General features: G+C 38.1%; 1 protein-coding gene across 2 annotated transcripts in view; it reads right to left on the bottom strand.

Annotated features, from left to right (window-relative positions):
* ror2 (receptor tyrosine kinase-like orphan receptor 2) overlaps window positions 1–14,255 on the bottom strand; it is a 44,739-nt gene extending 30,484 nt beyond the window's left edge. For both annotated transcript variants that reach the window (XM_063480534.1, XM_063480535.1), the window contains exon 1: window positions 13,938–14,255. In XM_063480534.1, the coding sequence (XP_063336604.1) occupies window positions 13,938–14,001 (64 nt within the window). In that variant the 5' untranslated portion in view covers window positions 14,002–14,255. The remainder of the gene's footprint in view (window positions 1–13,937) is intronic.
* Window positions 14,256–14,462: the final 207 nt, after the last annotated feature.

Genomic DNA, 14,462 nt, shown 5'->3' with positions numbered 1-14,462 from the left:
GCACACAAAATGGGTTCAACTTTGATACTGGTTAAAAGCAGGAAGCAAGAAATGGTCATTTACCCTTCCAAATTAAAAGGCTATTTTTATTCAGAAGTCATTTACACACATGCAACATCCAAACTGCTGAGCTGAGCTACCAGGGGACGAGGGTAAAATCAAAAGCCAAATTAGACAGGGAAAAAATGAGAGCGGAAATCCAAAATTGTTACTCCCCTAAGCCAACTGTAGACTGGAAACTCCGAATCTAACGTGCCGGAATGTGTGGTAGTACAACAAATCATTTCACTTGTCAAACATTTATCGACTCACCACTGAGAATAAGGACACATAAATGATTATGATAATTCATAAAAGTTAAAGGTTAGTGTGGCTGACAAACACACCACAATACCCTGAAGCATCATACCAAGTAGCCACTCAGTCGGGTTGCTATGTGGCCCCAAAAGAAGACACATCTATTAAAAAAAAAACAAACAAAAACCACTACTGTGCGCATTCATGGTTCTGTTGCTATTTACCATGACAAATTACTACTATTATTACTACTACTACTATGTCATAGCAGCCTGTTTATTATTTGCTGTTTGTTAATGTCAAATTGTTTAGTAAATTCTATATTTAATTCATCTACTTCTACACACACTGGTAGATAAAGCTAATTTAAGTCCAATCTCTGATCACTGATTTGGGCAGTTCTTTTAAAGCATTTTTTCCAAATCACTTTAATTTCCATTGTCATTAAAGTTGACAGTTGTGTTTCTTTGTGTATTGTTCTCTCTCATTATAAGAGAAAACTGCAGAAAAAACATATTTAAGCGAATTAAATATTTTACTTTTTAAATCTGAAATATATTTATAATGGTATTTTGCTGTTGATATTAGTTAATTATTGCAGGTGAATAATTTGCTAGTTTTTAATCCATTTTAAAATGTATACTATACCATAAAGATGTGTGCAAAATGTGAAAAGGGGATGGAAACTTTTAGACAGCTGTATATTGTAAGCACTTTTTGAGATTGTAGGACTAAATTCTAACTGGAAATCAAAGGTATTGAAGTTCTTCTTTTGTACAAACTATATCCAGATGTGACTAACAGGGTCATTCACGCTTATCATCTACACATAAACATGTATGAAAAACTATTTTGCAGTCTCTCTCACATAATGTATCATGGATTGTCAGATGGTATCACTTGCCTGCAATGGAATTTCCCCTTTCTCTGATGCTATCTTTCCACCCTACAAGCCCTCATCATTGAAGCTTACACAAGAGTAACTCCATCCCCATGACTGAGTTAAAACAACAAAAGACAACTCGTTTGAAAAAAAAAAAAACAACAACAAAAAACAAAAAATACCAAGGAGTTTTTTTTATTTATTTTACCGTTTGGGTAATCAAATACAAGACAATACATGGCACTGGGAAGGTTGTGATGAGGACTGAGCTGAGTTATTTCCATTTCATTGGATCTTAGATAAGTAGGTGCATACCATTTTGGCTCTGTTCAAAAGCCAGAGTTAGCTGTGGAAAAGAGGCCGTTTTGATGCACATGAAGCACTAGTATGTGCCAATTGTTTATCTTTCTCCAAACCAGTTATTAGTCATTCTTTCCTTTCCATCCAAATAGTTTGAGGGAAGAACGGTAAAGCAGAACTGAAAAGCAGCAGCAGAATTTCATTTAGTTGTGAACAAAACCTCTTCTCCTATTTTCTTTAAAACCCTTTGGCCCAGTCTCTGACCTATGATTAACTAAGCATCTGCTGGATGTTTTGGAAGAGCAGCAAGAAGAGGAAGCATCCTTTCTACATTCTACAGACTCCTGACAGATAGTAAAGGTGACGACCACAGGAAAGGAGTATTCATGATTGATAATGATGCCCTTTTTATGCAATTTTGTGTTAGTTTTACACCATCCAAAAAGTTATTTTTTCCCCCCATCTCTCCACAGAATATTTTCCCACAAGTCTGTGGGATCATCAAGATATTTATTTTGAGAAATATGAGATAACCCTTTGGATTCTTTTTGATTAACAGTGGTTTTTGACTCAGGACTGTCTGATGGATCCCTTTTTACCCAGCCTCTTTCTTTCTTACTGTTGGGTCATGAACACGGCCTAAATTTTAGTCATCAACTAATAATTATGCTCCTCCATGTGTACATCCACATGCCTGCCCTTTTTTCTGTGATCGCACACATGTTTCCATGCAGAATTTACATTATAAAGGACTAATGCACCTCAAACAGAAAAATTCAAGCGGACATCGAAGTAGAATATTAGGAATAACTTAAACATGGACAGCTATTGGGTTTCCAGTTGTCCATGTCAACAATAGAGTTTAATAGCTGAAGTAAGTTAACATTCGTTTCCGCTATATTTAATCAGGCTGACAACAAGACTTCGTTATCATAGGTATAATAAAAGCTTACTAACAACAGTTACACCAAACCAACATCCTCCTAGCATCTTACATAAGGTCTCTGAACATCAAGAGAGTGAAGGTAAATGAGCAAAGAAAAAACAAAACATCATCATTAGATCTTTTCTCTTGTGTAAGCTTACTTTGACCATTTTGCAGTTAAGTGAAAGACTGTAAATATATAAAAAGAACCTATTGGTGTAGCAGTCGGAAAAGCCTCGCAACTGCTGTTCCTGTGTTATTAGCGTCCTCCATTAGCTCTGCCACAATATGCTGTGGTATCGTGAAGTAAAGACATAGAACTGACTTTAAAAGATTGGACCACAAATTACTTCATTGTCAGCAATATCCCATTCAGCTTTTGGGGTCAGCAACCGGAACAATATTTGATCCAGTGTCCTTTTTCTGCTTTTTTAATGGTGTGACATTGTGTCTTCTGTACTGTATAATATAACATATATATTTTAGTATTTTTCTACTGCACTAAAGAAATGATAATGACTTTTGTATAAGCAGAGTTGTTAATATTAATATATAATAATCTTGTTAATAATTTTGTCTCCTCACTGCGTATGATTCTGGATACCGTAGCTCCTATGAAAAAGAGAGCCTCAAATCACAAGTACTTGGCTCCCTGGTATAATTCTCAAACACGTACCTTAAAGCAGATAACTTGTAAGCTGGAGGGGAAATGGCATATGACCAATTTGGAAGATTATTTAGCCCGGAGAAATAATTTGCTGCTTTAAAAGAAAGCCCTCCGTAAAGCTAGAACATCTTAGTATTCATCATTGATTGAAGAAAATAAGAATGACCCTACGTTTCTCTTCAGCACTGTAGCCAGGCGGACAAGATGTCAGTGCACTGCTGAGCCAACCATTCCTTTAACATTAACTAGAAATGACTTCATGAACTTCTTCACAAATAAAATTTTAACCATTAGAGAAAAAATTACTCATATTCATCTTACATATGTAACAACCTAACATTCTACAGCTGCTTTCAGTACTATTGATATTCATTTAGTCTTTTTCTCCAACTGATCTTTGTGAGTTAACTTCAGTAATTACTTCCTGCAAACCATCAATGTGTCTTTTAGACCCCAATCCTACAAAACTGCTCAAAGAAGTCCTAACATTAATGCTTCAATCTTTAATAGTCAGCTATGTAGCACAGACCTTAGCGCTGGCAGTAGTTAAACCGTTACTTAAAAAGCCATCTCTAGACCCAGCTGCCTTAGATAATTATAGGCCAATCCCCAACCTTCTACTCACCTCAAAAATTCTTGAAAGAGTAGCTGTCAAACAGCTAACAGATCATCTGCAGAGGAATGGCTTATTTGAAGAGTTTCAGTCAGGTTTCAGAGCACATGACAGTACAGAAACAATTTTAGTGAAGGTTACAAATGATCTTCTTGTGGTCTGACAGTGGACTCATCTCTGTGCTTGTCCTGCTAGACCTCAGTGCAGTGTTTGATACTAGGGGTGGGTTTTAATAATCGATTCATCGATTAAAATCGATTCTGGCTTGGATAACGTGAAATCGATTCATTAAAATCCTGAATCGATTTTTCAATATAAATTTATTTTGCCCGAAACGCCAGAATCTCAGGTGAAACCTCGCAAAATTTCAACAACCACCAAACAGCTAAGACAGTAAATGAGAGCAGGTACACGGATTCTGCACAAGGACGTAAAGACACAGCGCGGACCCGCGGATCAGAATCAGTGAGATGTCGCCTTTCTCACACGACGGGCGCTGCGGCTTTAAGCGGCTGCGCGCGCTCCCGCGGACGGCAATCACTTTTTGGCACAACAACTGCACGGACAGCTCGCTGATTCTGATGTTTCGGCGAGTCCGCGCTTTGTTTTCACGCCCTTTTTGCGCTGATTCTAAATCTGTTATTGTTTGGAGAGAGATAAAACTATTGACCGAACCAGCAGCAAAAGAAGATCCAAACTACGCTTCACATAAACATTGTCATGAAATCACTCTGACTTTTACTGTTTTGCTTCACCCACGATAAAATCACACTTAATGCACAGCTCGCTCTCTCTCTCTCTCTGTACTTCAAGAACAGTTTCCCGTCTAAAAATCTGTTTTCTGCATTATTCACTTGCTTGTTACGCACAAGTCTACCGTTGTTTACAGCGCTGTCCACCGCTGTTTTTTTTTTTCGTTTTACATACTTCCGAAAAGAAAACCTAATTTCTGCCGTTCAATACTGAACAAATTTAAACTTTTTAAAATTATGCAAAATGCAAAACGCTTAGCCGTGTGTCTAATAAAACCGCTTTAACTTCAGAGGTAACGTTCATATGTTGATTAATGGTTTTCTTTCGTTTTTGATGTACTGCAGAATATTTTTATAAAATCCCAGGCCAGGAAAACCACCTTCATGTTTTTCTGTGTTTTATCTTCAGCTACTTTGACACAAAGGCATCTGCTGTGACGCTTACACCTTTGATAAAGTCTTGCGTGTGTCAGCTTCCTTTTTATAGATACAAAAATATGTAAATGTACTGATCTGAATTATAATATTTCTGACTGTCAAAATTTCCCAGATTCAAATCGAATTTAATTGAATCGAATCGAATTGAATCGAATCGAATCGAATCGAATCAAATCGAATCGAATTGAATCGAATCAATTCGGGACCTTGTGAATCGGAAACGAATCGATTCTAGAAATCAGTGACGATACCCAGCCCTATTTGATACTGTTGACCATAATATCTTATCAGAATGATTAGATCACGCTGTAAGTATTACAGGTAGTGCGTTGCAGTGATTTGTATCATATCTATCTAATAGACTCCAATTTGTTCATTTAAATGAAGAGTCCTCTTCAAACACTAAGGTTAATTATGGACTTCCCTTAGGCAATATCATCAGAAGGCATAGCATACAAGTTCACACCCAACTTTATCCATCCATGAAGCCAGATAACACACTCCAATTAGTTAAACTGCTGGATGACCTCTAATTTTCTGCTTGTAAATTCAGATAAAATAGAGGTTATTGTATTTAGCCCTGAAAATCTTACAAATATGGTATCTAACCAGATTCTTACTCTGGATGGCATTACCTTGGCCTCCAATAACACTGTGAGGAATCTTGGAGTCATTTTTGACCAGAATATGTCCTTCAGTGCACATTTTAAGCAAATATGTAGGATTGCCGTCTTCCATTTGCACAACATCTCTAAAATTAGAAATATCCTGTCTCAGAGTGATGCTGAAAAAAAAAAAACTAGTTCATGCATTTATTACTTCTAGGTTGGACTACTGTAATTCATTATTATCAGGATGTCCTAAAAACTCCCTGAAAAGCCTTCAGTAAATCCAAAATGCTGCAGCAAGAGTGCTGACAGGGACTAGAAAGAGAAAGCATATTTCTCCTACATTTGCTTCCCTTCTTTGGCTCCTCACATACAAGGTCTTGAATAATCGGGCCCCATCTTATCTTAATGACCTTATAGTACCATATCACCCCATTAGAGGACTTCACTCTCGCACTGCAGGCTTACTTGTCCTTCCTAGAGTATTTACAAGTAGAATGGGAGGGAGAGCCTTCAGTTTTCAGGCCCCTCTTCTAGGGCTGTTCGATATAACGATATATATCGGATGACGATAGAAAAACGTCTATCGTTTCATTTTACGCTATCGTTTGTTTCGTGGTGTCGCAAAATAAACTGTTTATGGCAATATTTTTTCATCATTTTGATGGTCACTGTAGTGGCTATATTAATTTCTTAAAGTTCTCTCTTTCTCTTATATTTAATATAACCACACTACGGACGGACAAGCGCTTGTTTTTTATGCGTTTTCGTTAGCAACAACGACGGTAAAACCACGGCGTGTCCGTTTGTTTATTTTCCACATAAACCTTTCACAATAAAGCTCAAGATCCTGTTGAGGCTTTTCAAAATAAAACGAGTCACGTGAAAGATGCAGAGTATTTACGGATGAGAAGCAAAAAAGAGCCGCCAGGTGCTAAAAAATAAACCTTAGACTCAAACGTTAGAACAGACTTTTCTCCGCAGCATGCTGTGTAATAAATACTTACAAAGAAAACAGTGGCCGTTACAACTTATGTCTAAAAATGTATAGTTCCATGCATCAGCTAAAACACTCGACTCCAGGTACACGACGCCCAGCTGGAAACACTTCACGCAAGTCGAGATGCCCGAGATTCACAGAATTTACAGGAAATGTTACATTTTTGCAATTTATATCGTTATATCGACGATAGATTTCTTAATATCGGGATATGAGATTTTTGTCATATCGCACAGCCCTACCCTCTTCTGTGGAACCAGCTTCTAGTTTGGATTCAGGAGACAGACACTATCTCTACTTTTAAGATTAGAAAAAAGGAAAGTTTTAAGCCTAAAGCATATAGTTAGGGCTGGATCAGGTGACCCTGAATGTTCCCTTAGTTATGCTGCAATAGGTGTAAGCTGCTGGGGGATTCCCATGATGCATTGAGTATTTCTTCTTCGGTCTTTCTCACTCACTATGTGTTAATAGACCTCTCTGCATTGAATCATACTTGTTATTAATTTCTGGCTCTCTTCCACAGCATGTCTTTTGTCCTGTCTTCCTTCTCTCACTCCAACTGGTCGTGTCAGATGGCCGCCCCTCCCTGAGCCTGGTTCTGCTGGAGGTTTGTTTCTTCTTGTTAAGGAAGTTTTTCCTTCCCACTGTCACTAAAGTGCTTGCTCATTAGAGGGGGGAGTCTTATGATTATTGTTTTGTTCCCCCCCCCCCCGTATGTATTATTGTAGCGTCTACTTTACAATATAAAGCACCTTGAGGCGACTGTTGTGATTTGGCGCTATTTAAATAAATTTGAATTCAATTTACCGAAAGTCAAAAGTAATCAAAATACTACAGTTCTGATAACCTTTGACTTCAACTGACAAGTTCATCAACTTAAAAACTTAAAGCAATGAGTTCCTTAATGTTTTTAGGTTCTGCTAACTTTACCTATCAGATTTTCAGTGGGGCTCAAGCAAACAGAAAAGGTTTGTTCGTTTGTTTTTAAACCAGGAGTAACATATATTTCGGGTCATTGTCATGTTGGAAGACAAAGCAACAACTCAAACCGAGTTCTACTGTTTACTACTTGAGGTTTTTTGTTTGTTTGATTGTTTTGCGGTATTTTGTTTTATGCTGCGTTTCAGTGTGGGGAATGTGTTGTTTCAGTTGTGTCCTTGCCCTTCTTTCTCCAAACATAAGCAGCGTCTCTATGGCCAAAGAACTCTAGATTTATCTCAGGTGACCAAAAGACATGCTTTTATAGATAATGTTTCTCCAGGTTGTCCTTAGCATACTTCAGTCTGGTTTAAAGGAGTCTCTTCTGCAGAAGTTGAGCTTTTCTTGGTTTCAGTTTTTCAGGGGGCTAATAATACTGACCCTGGTAATTTTTTGTATTTTTCTAAATAATTCTTTTATTGTGTGCAAAGAAAAATAATGTATGCTTTCTAAAGAAAACTAATATGTCCAGAAATGCTATGTTGAAAATCCCTTGCTCTGTTAAAAACTCACAAAAGAAAAAGAGTTACAAAAGTAGAGAAATATGCACCATAAAAAATAAGAACACATCCTGGGACACTTTAACAGGATAATTACGAACAGGCTCAACAACAGTGCCTGTGGCTCCAAATATCCTATAATGTAAACAGACATTGGCCAGGCAGATGCTGGACTTCAGCAAGACTGAAAACATCCGTAATCTCTTCCTGGAAACACAGACCTGACAATCCACATGTCAGTTCCTACAAGCAACATATTTTTAATTGTGTGTTCTGATAAGATGTCATACACATTCAAACTACTTCACAAAAGCTCTGGCCTTGAATGGATGTGTTGATGGGATGGACCCTCTCTTACTTAACAGACAGATTATGTAGCACATTTTAACAGCTGATCCAGCCAGGTAACCAAAGAATTGAGAAAACCTCCCAAATGCAATAAGGGAGTATAATCTATGATGTGTTGCTCTGCTGCAGACTAAATGTGTATGTCTAAGGAAATCGAGCCAGACTAAGAAATACATGCTCTACCTTCAAGTCTCAGCACTCTATAGATATATTTATTTTCATAAAGAACTTTCTTGGGAGGAGGGGTGCTGGTGGAAAATCCACTGTAAACTAGAAAAATCTAAATGATCTTTTAGTTAAAGGTTCCTCCAAAGCCCAAAGTAAGAAATCCATCTGCTTACAGCCTCTTCACCACCACCAGCCCCACTTTTTGCCAAAGGCCATCATATTGAACGTGACTGAAGACCCTCACCAACTTTAGTGGGGTGGTCCAAAAAAACATTTATCCATTTGCAAAAAATATGTCTTTGGTGCACAGCTGTCGTACATATTTAGCAGCACAGGTAAATGAAACTTTATATCATTGTAGGTTGGAGCCTTGAATCTTTGTGTAAAAGAAGATTTGTGTTGTCTGGATATTGAACTGGTAGCAGTTGGAATATGCCCATATTGCATAAATTATTATCATTATTACCCTTGACTTTAAAAATGTGCTACTGGACAGAACATAACCTTTTAGCAGTAACCCAGCTGTCCCACTAAAGAAAACAGAGTACTAGATATGTATTCATGTATGCCACCAATGCAAACAGTGCCATTTCAATCCCTCCTTTGCATTTCTGACCAGTCTAGTCCAGCTGACCCCAAAGTATGTTCCTCTAGTTAATTGAAAAACCTGTATCCTCGAGAGTTGCTAGGAGGTGGACAAATGAGACTATTGGGGCACTGTAGGAATGCTTTGAGTACCTACTCAACTCGACTTGACTCTTAGGGTTTTCCTTTAAGTGGTACTACCTGTTACCAGATATTTTTTTTAGTACCAAGGTTTTTAGGCCAAGGTTCCAAATGATCCGAAAATGTGACATCAATAGACTGCATGCCACCTATTGGCTAGTCACTGATGTCACTCAAGTCATGAGAGCAATGAGCAATGCCTTCACAAAAATCAAAACCACCATTTAAAAAACAAAAAACAAAAAACAAAATACAACAAAAACACAAAACAACGTAGTGGTTCCTGAGTCTGACAAAAAGCCATACACCTATCAGCAGGTATAGCATCGCCTTGATGTGCTCCATTGCTTTGTTGTATTTGTGTCCCGTGCAAATGACTTTATGGACTTTTGCCCGCATTGCTAATAACAACATTAGGTGGTACTCAACTGTAATATAAAACAACCAAATCAGAGTAGAGTTGAGTCGAGTAGGGAATACTGGAAAAGGGCTATCTGTGAAACACATGAAGAGGACATTACCAGTTTTACTGGATCTCTAACAAAAAATATGAAATTCCGTGAACACAAACTCATACCAGCTCTGACTGTTGTTTTGAGAACAACAATCCCTGGATCACCTGGATCAAATTCATAGACTCCTACAGGAGGAAGCGGGGGGCTAAATTTAAGCCAATTAGCACAAGGGATTTGTGGAATTTTATTTTTTTTTTTTTATTAGTCCTGTATTTATCCAGGTAAAAAACTGATTGAGATTAAAAATCTAGTTTCCAAGAGGGACTTGGCATCATGGCAGCAAAAGTCAAAGTATGAAATAGCCTGAAATAAATGACTGGGTTTAAGGTGAGAGACAACCAGTGAGCAGCCTGGAGAGAGCAAATAAGCTAAACAATTTCTTTAAAAATAAAATCTAACAGGATTAGTTCTGCCTCCTTCCAACCACACACCTCAACTGCATTCAGTGATTTTGACTTTTTCCCCTCAAAGTGAATAGATTGTACTGGAAGGCCAACACCAAAACTGGGGTTGTATACAAGAAGGGAAAGATCCTTCAACATGTGCACTATTTTTTTTCATCAGTCTGTTGTAGCAAGTTCTGTAGTCTGCAAGGAGAGCAGCACAGAGGCTGACGTCACCAACAAACTGAAGAAAAGACAAATTTATCAGAAAAGCTGTGCCCTGTGGTTTCTAGCAAACTGGATACATTTGATGATGTGGTTGACGTCGCCGAAAAAAACTGTTTTTCTATCAAGTATAATGCCTAAATTATGCTTCAGCAGGAAATCTATGTCGTAACCAGAAACTCCTTTTAACACCACCTTCCACGTACCCTGATGTGCACCTCCTGAGAAATGTAAGGACATGTCAGGTCAACGCAGCCTGCAATAACCGAATAGCACGGAAGGTTGCGGTGTAGGGTTAAGAGGGGTTTCCAATTACCTCGCAAGTTACAACGTAGATTTCCGCATAAGTCTAAACTGGGTTTAACTCTCTGAACAACTTACTGGACAGTCAGCAGGGCACTTCCCATAACAGGCTGATTTAGCAATGGGGCTACAAGGACAGCTACAGGAAACTTTTCATACCTACTGCAATAACTCTGTACACTGAAGCACATCTGTTTGGCAGATAATCATCTGTTCTTTCAACCAAGCCTCAAGTGTGATTTCTCGTTTGTATACAAAAAGCTCCCTACTTTGGGAAACTTTCTTTTGCAGCCTTTTCATTGTTCCTGTTAAACTAGTCAGTATATTCCCTCTGATACAAAATGTCTTCCTTGTTTATACTCTACACATCAGCACTCAGACATATACAGATTGCTGAAGCAACACATTTTAGCATTAGGCCTCAACAGTCTGACTATTTCATACTGCTTTCACTACTACAAACATGTGTTTTCCTGATCCTCTGGTTCCACCTAGTCACTAGAGTAATGGGGAGATGTGAATATTATACTTGCATGGTTCTGTATGTCTGAAATAATAATAATAATAAAAAAAAAATAAAAAATAAAAAAAAACACACACACAACTAACATATGGACCGATACATCTAATTTTTTTTAATAATCAACCATCTTTATCCAGCTCTTAAAAGTCCTGTTGTATTATTCTGTCCAGAACAATGAATGATGTGTCCATCTATATTTAAGGATCTGACAATTCAATCACAAATAAAGATCTTTAAGACTCTGAACCTGTTGTATTTCAGTAGAAAAAAAATGTTTTGTGGCTAGAATACATTTTTTAAACTGTCATTTGACATGATTTGTTACCAGGACAACAAAAGAAAGAGAGCTGTCCACTCCCTTTTATCTAAAACTTGCAGTTTTCTAATCTTAATCAAGTGGGTTTGGTACCTTGATAGCACCGAACAACTAGTAAAACACACTTTTGTGGAGATAGTATAGGGCTGTTTTTTCTCCAACTGCCATGAAAATAGGGTAAATATTTACTGAGGATATTTAAAAGATTGGTTATGATTGTTTGTAGTTTATTTGCTCACATCTCAGCTTCTTTTACGTGAGGTTGCTATCAATTAAATAATTTCTTATGAACATTCACTCCGAAAGTGGCATCAGTGATCATTGGCTGCAGGCTAAAAACATGTCCAATTTTATAAGGAATGACCTGCCTGCCTTGAGGCCATAGTAGGTTTGAAATGAATTAGGTTTGAAATGAATTAGGTTTTGTTAGCGCTTACAAAACCTAACTAAAATTATGGTTATGGGTGGTTCTATGCTTTCTGAAAGACTACAGAAGATGGCTAAATTAAAAATGTACAGAATGATTTTTAAATCATTCTGTAAGTTTTACAAAACAAATTCAGACAGTTCTCTCAGATGCTGTTAGCCGATCCAACAAACACTGTTTCAAAGCACATTAAAGTCTTTACACCTTTTACTTTCATAAGCCTGTTATCAATGCATCTGTGGACTCCTCTTAGTCTCAGTAATTCCAAGCATGTCCCTTTTCAGCCTCCTGTGTTTAACTTTAGATAAACAGCCTGTTCATTTCATACAATCCCTGCTCTCTCCAAATATGAACTTGAGAGACATGAACTGTTAACATAGGATACATGTCTGTAGCTCACTTTGCAGTACTGCAGTACAGATGCAAAAGGGAGGATATTTCAAGTCCTAAGCTTTACACTCATTTTCCTTGTAATACAGTTGTTTGACAACATTCTTCAAGGAGAGGGGTCAGAGGGCATCAGACTGACAAAATAATAATGCAACCCCGTAGTGTTTCTGAGGATTTGGTATGGCTCGTCACCCTAAAATGCATCCAACTTAACTAAAGACCAGGAGTTCTAGTTTTTTAGCCTGACATCAATTAAATATGCTTGTGGATGTATCTAGAAATGTAAAATTGAACTCTGCTCTGTGTATTGTCAGAGAGACTGAGATTCCCATAATGAAATAAAATATAGCAAAGTTTCTCTTTTTCTTTTAAATTCTTCTTTGAAATCTGTTCAGTATCACATGCATTGTTCTTAGCACATATGAAATTCCTTAAGAATGTCAGAAAATATATCTTAGTGTGGTTAAAGCAGGGATCCAACACATTGCAATGCCTCCATTTTTAAAACTTTAAAAAGTCCAGTTAAAACAAGAACAGTGTAAGTCGAGGGTTATGTATGTACAAATGTATGAGTTTTAAAACTACTAAAAGGAAAAATGAAAAAAAAAAGAACTCATTTTCCTTATCCCCACCCCACACAAAAAAAGAGAAAATCCTTAATGTTCTCATCTATTTATTTTTAAATCGCAGACCTCTGCACAGCTTCTTCATCCTAGTAGCCACAGTTAAAAAGAAATGCCGCGACAACGCCAAACAGCAGAGAGCAGGAGGAGAATGTGCTAATCATTTAGCTCTCTGCACCCCACCCCCACCCTTTTCCCTTAATACCAAATGGTAAGTCCTCAGAGCCAAAGCTGAAAACAGGAAATCTGCAGAGCTCTCACCTCCCACAGGGGGAGTAAATTAATTAGCATGACTGACAAAGACGTGAGATCACCTCGAGCTATGCGTTCAATTAACATGACAACTACATAGTGGTCCTTTGAGTCCAACACAAGCACCCCTTTTTATGAAGACTAGGAGCTGCAAGAACACACGTCAACAAGCTGAAAGAGGACAAAGAGTGCTTAAGTGGTCACAGATACTTACGGGAGACCCCCCCCCCCACCAATCCAACACACACACACACACACACACACACACACACACACACACACACACACACACACACACACACTCCTTCCATTTAAAATCGTGAACCGTGTATATTTAAAAAATATAAATACACAACTACAAAATTCAACCAGCATAAAGGGCAAAGTTCGAAAGGATTAAAGGAGAGAATGTATAAAGAGATTTAGAGAATAATCTTCGTTATATTTACTGTGTGTCCAAGTTTGGGTAAAGTAGGAAATTTAAGCGGTAGTAAGCCATCCTTGCTCTCTGCGAAAATATTGATATTCTCTTTAAACAACGGAAACTCCATTTCTAAACAGATCTCTTAACTCGGACTGCAAAAGCGGTCAACAAAATCTATTGTGTGTGGAGGAGTGGAAACAACGTGGAAACATCACAAACTGTTTTTCAAGCCAGAGAATTCTAAATGTGTAGGACTCTTAAGCAAATCTTTACCTACTGGCCGGTCTTTATGTTGTGTAGCCCATCACTTCTCACCTTAATCCAAATTCTTTTGGAGTCTGAAAGAAACTCACCTTCACATTTCAGACTGGGCGACAACACAAGTATCCAGAGCAAACTCCTTAGGAAGGTGACCATGGCGTACGTTTTCTCTAAGGAAACTTTACAACAAGACTGATAACTTTATTATCCCACTGTTTGAGCCGATGCCCTTCTTTTGACTTCTCGTTTTCTGTCCACAGTCGTAGCTGGAGAGAAAGCTTACTTTCCAAATCGTCAGAGAGTCAGACACGAAGGTGCAGGACAGATGCGGGTTCGGAGAGGGAATCAGGCGGTCGTTCATCCCATTTACAGTCCACAAGAGAGACGGGCTGAGCGGCTGCCTCTGAGCTGCTAGTCCTGCGTTGGCCTCTGTCCTCGCGTTGAAATGCGAGCAGTGACGCGCACATGAAGTGCAATATGGCAAACCACGTTTTAGGAAGAGTGCACCATCTAGAGACAGAACCCAAGAATTCTAACAACCAGACTGCCAGATCTACAAACCTTATCCTGTCAATAGCCTCCTTACAAATACAACAATCGCACGAACCATGGGCTTG

Source organism: Pelmatolapia mariae, linkage group LG7 (assembly GCF_036321145.2).
Source record: "Pelmatolapia mariae isolate MD_Pm_ZW linkage group LG7, Pm_UMD_F_2, whole genome shotgun sequence".
NCBI lineage: Eukaryota > Metazoa > Chordata > Actinopteri > Cichliformes > Cichlidae > Pelmatolapia > Pelmatolapia mariae.
This window is presented reverse-complemented; position numbering and strand designations above follow the sequence as displayed.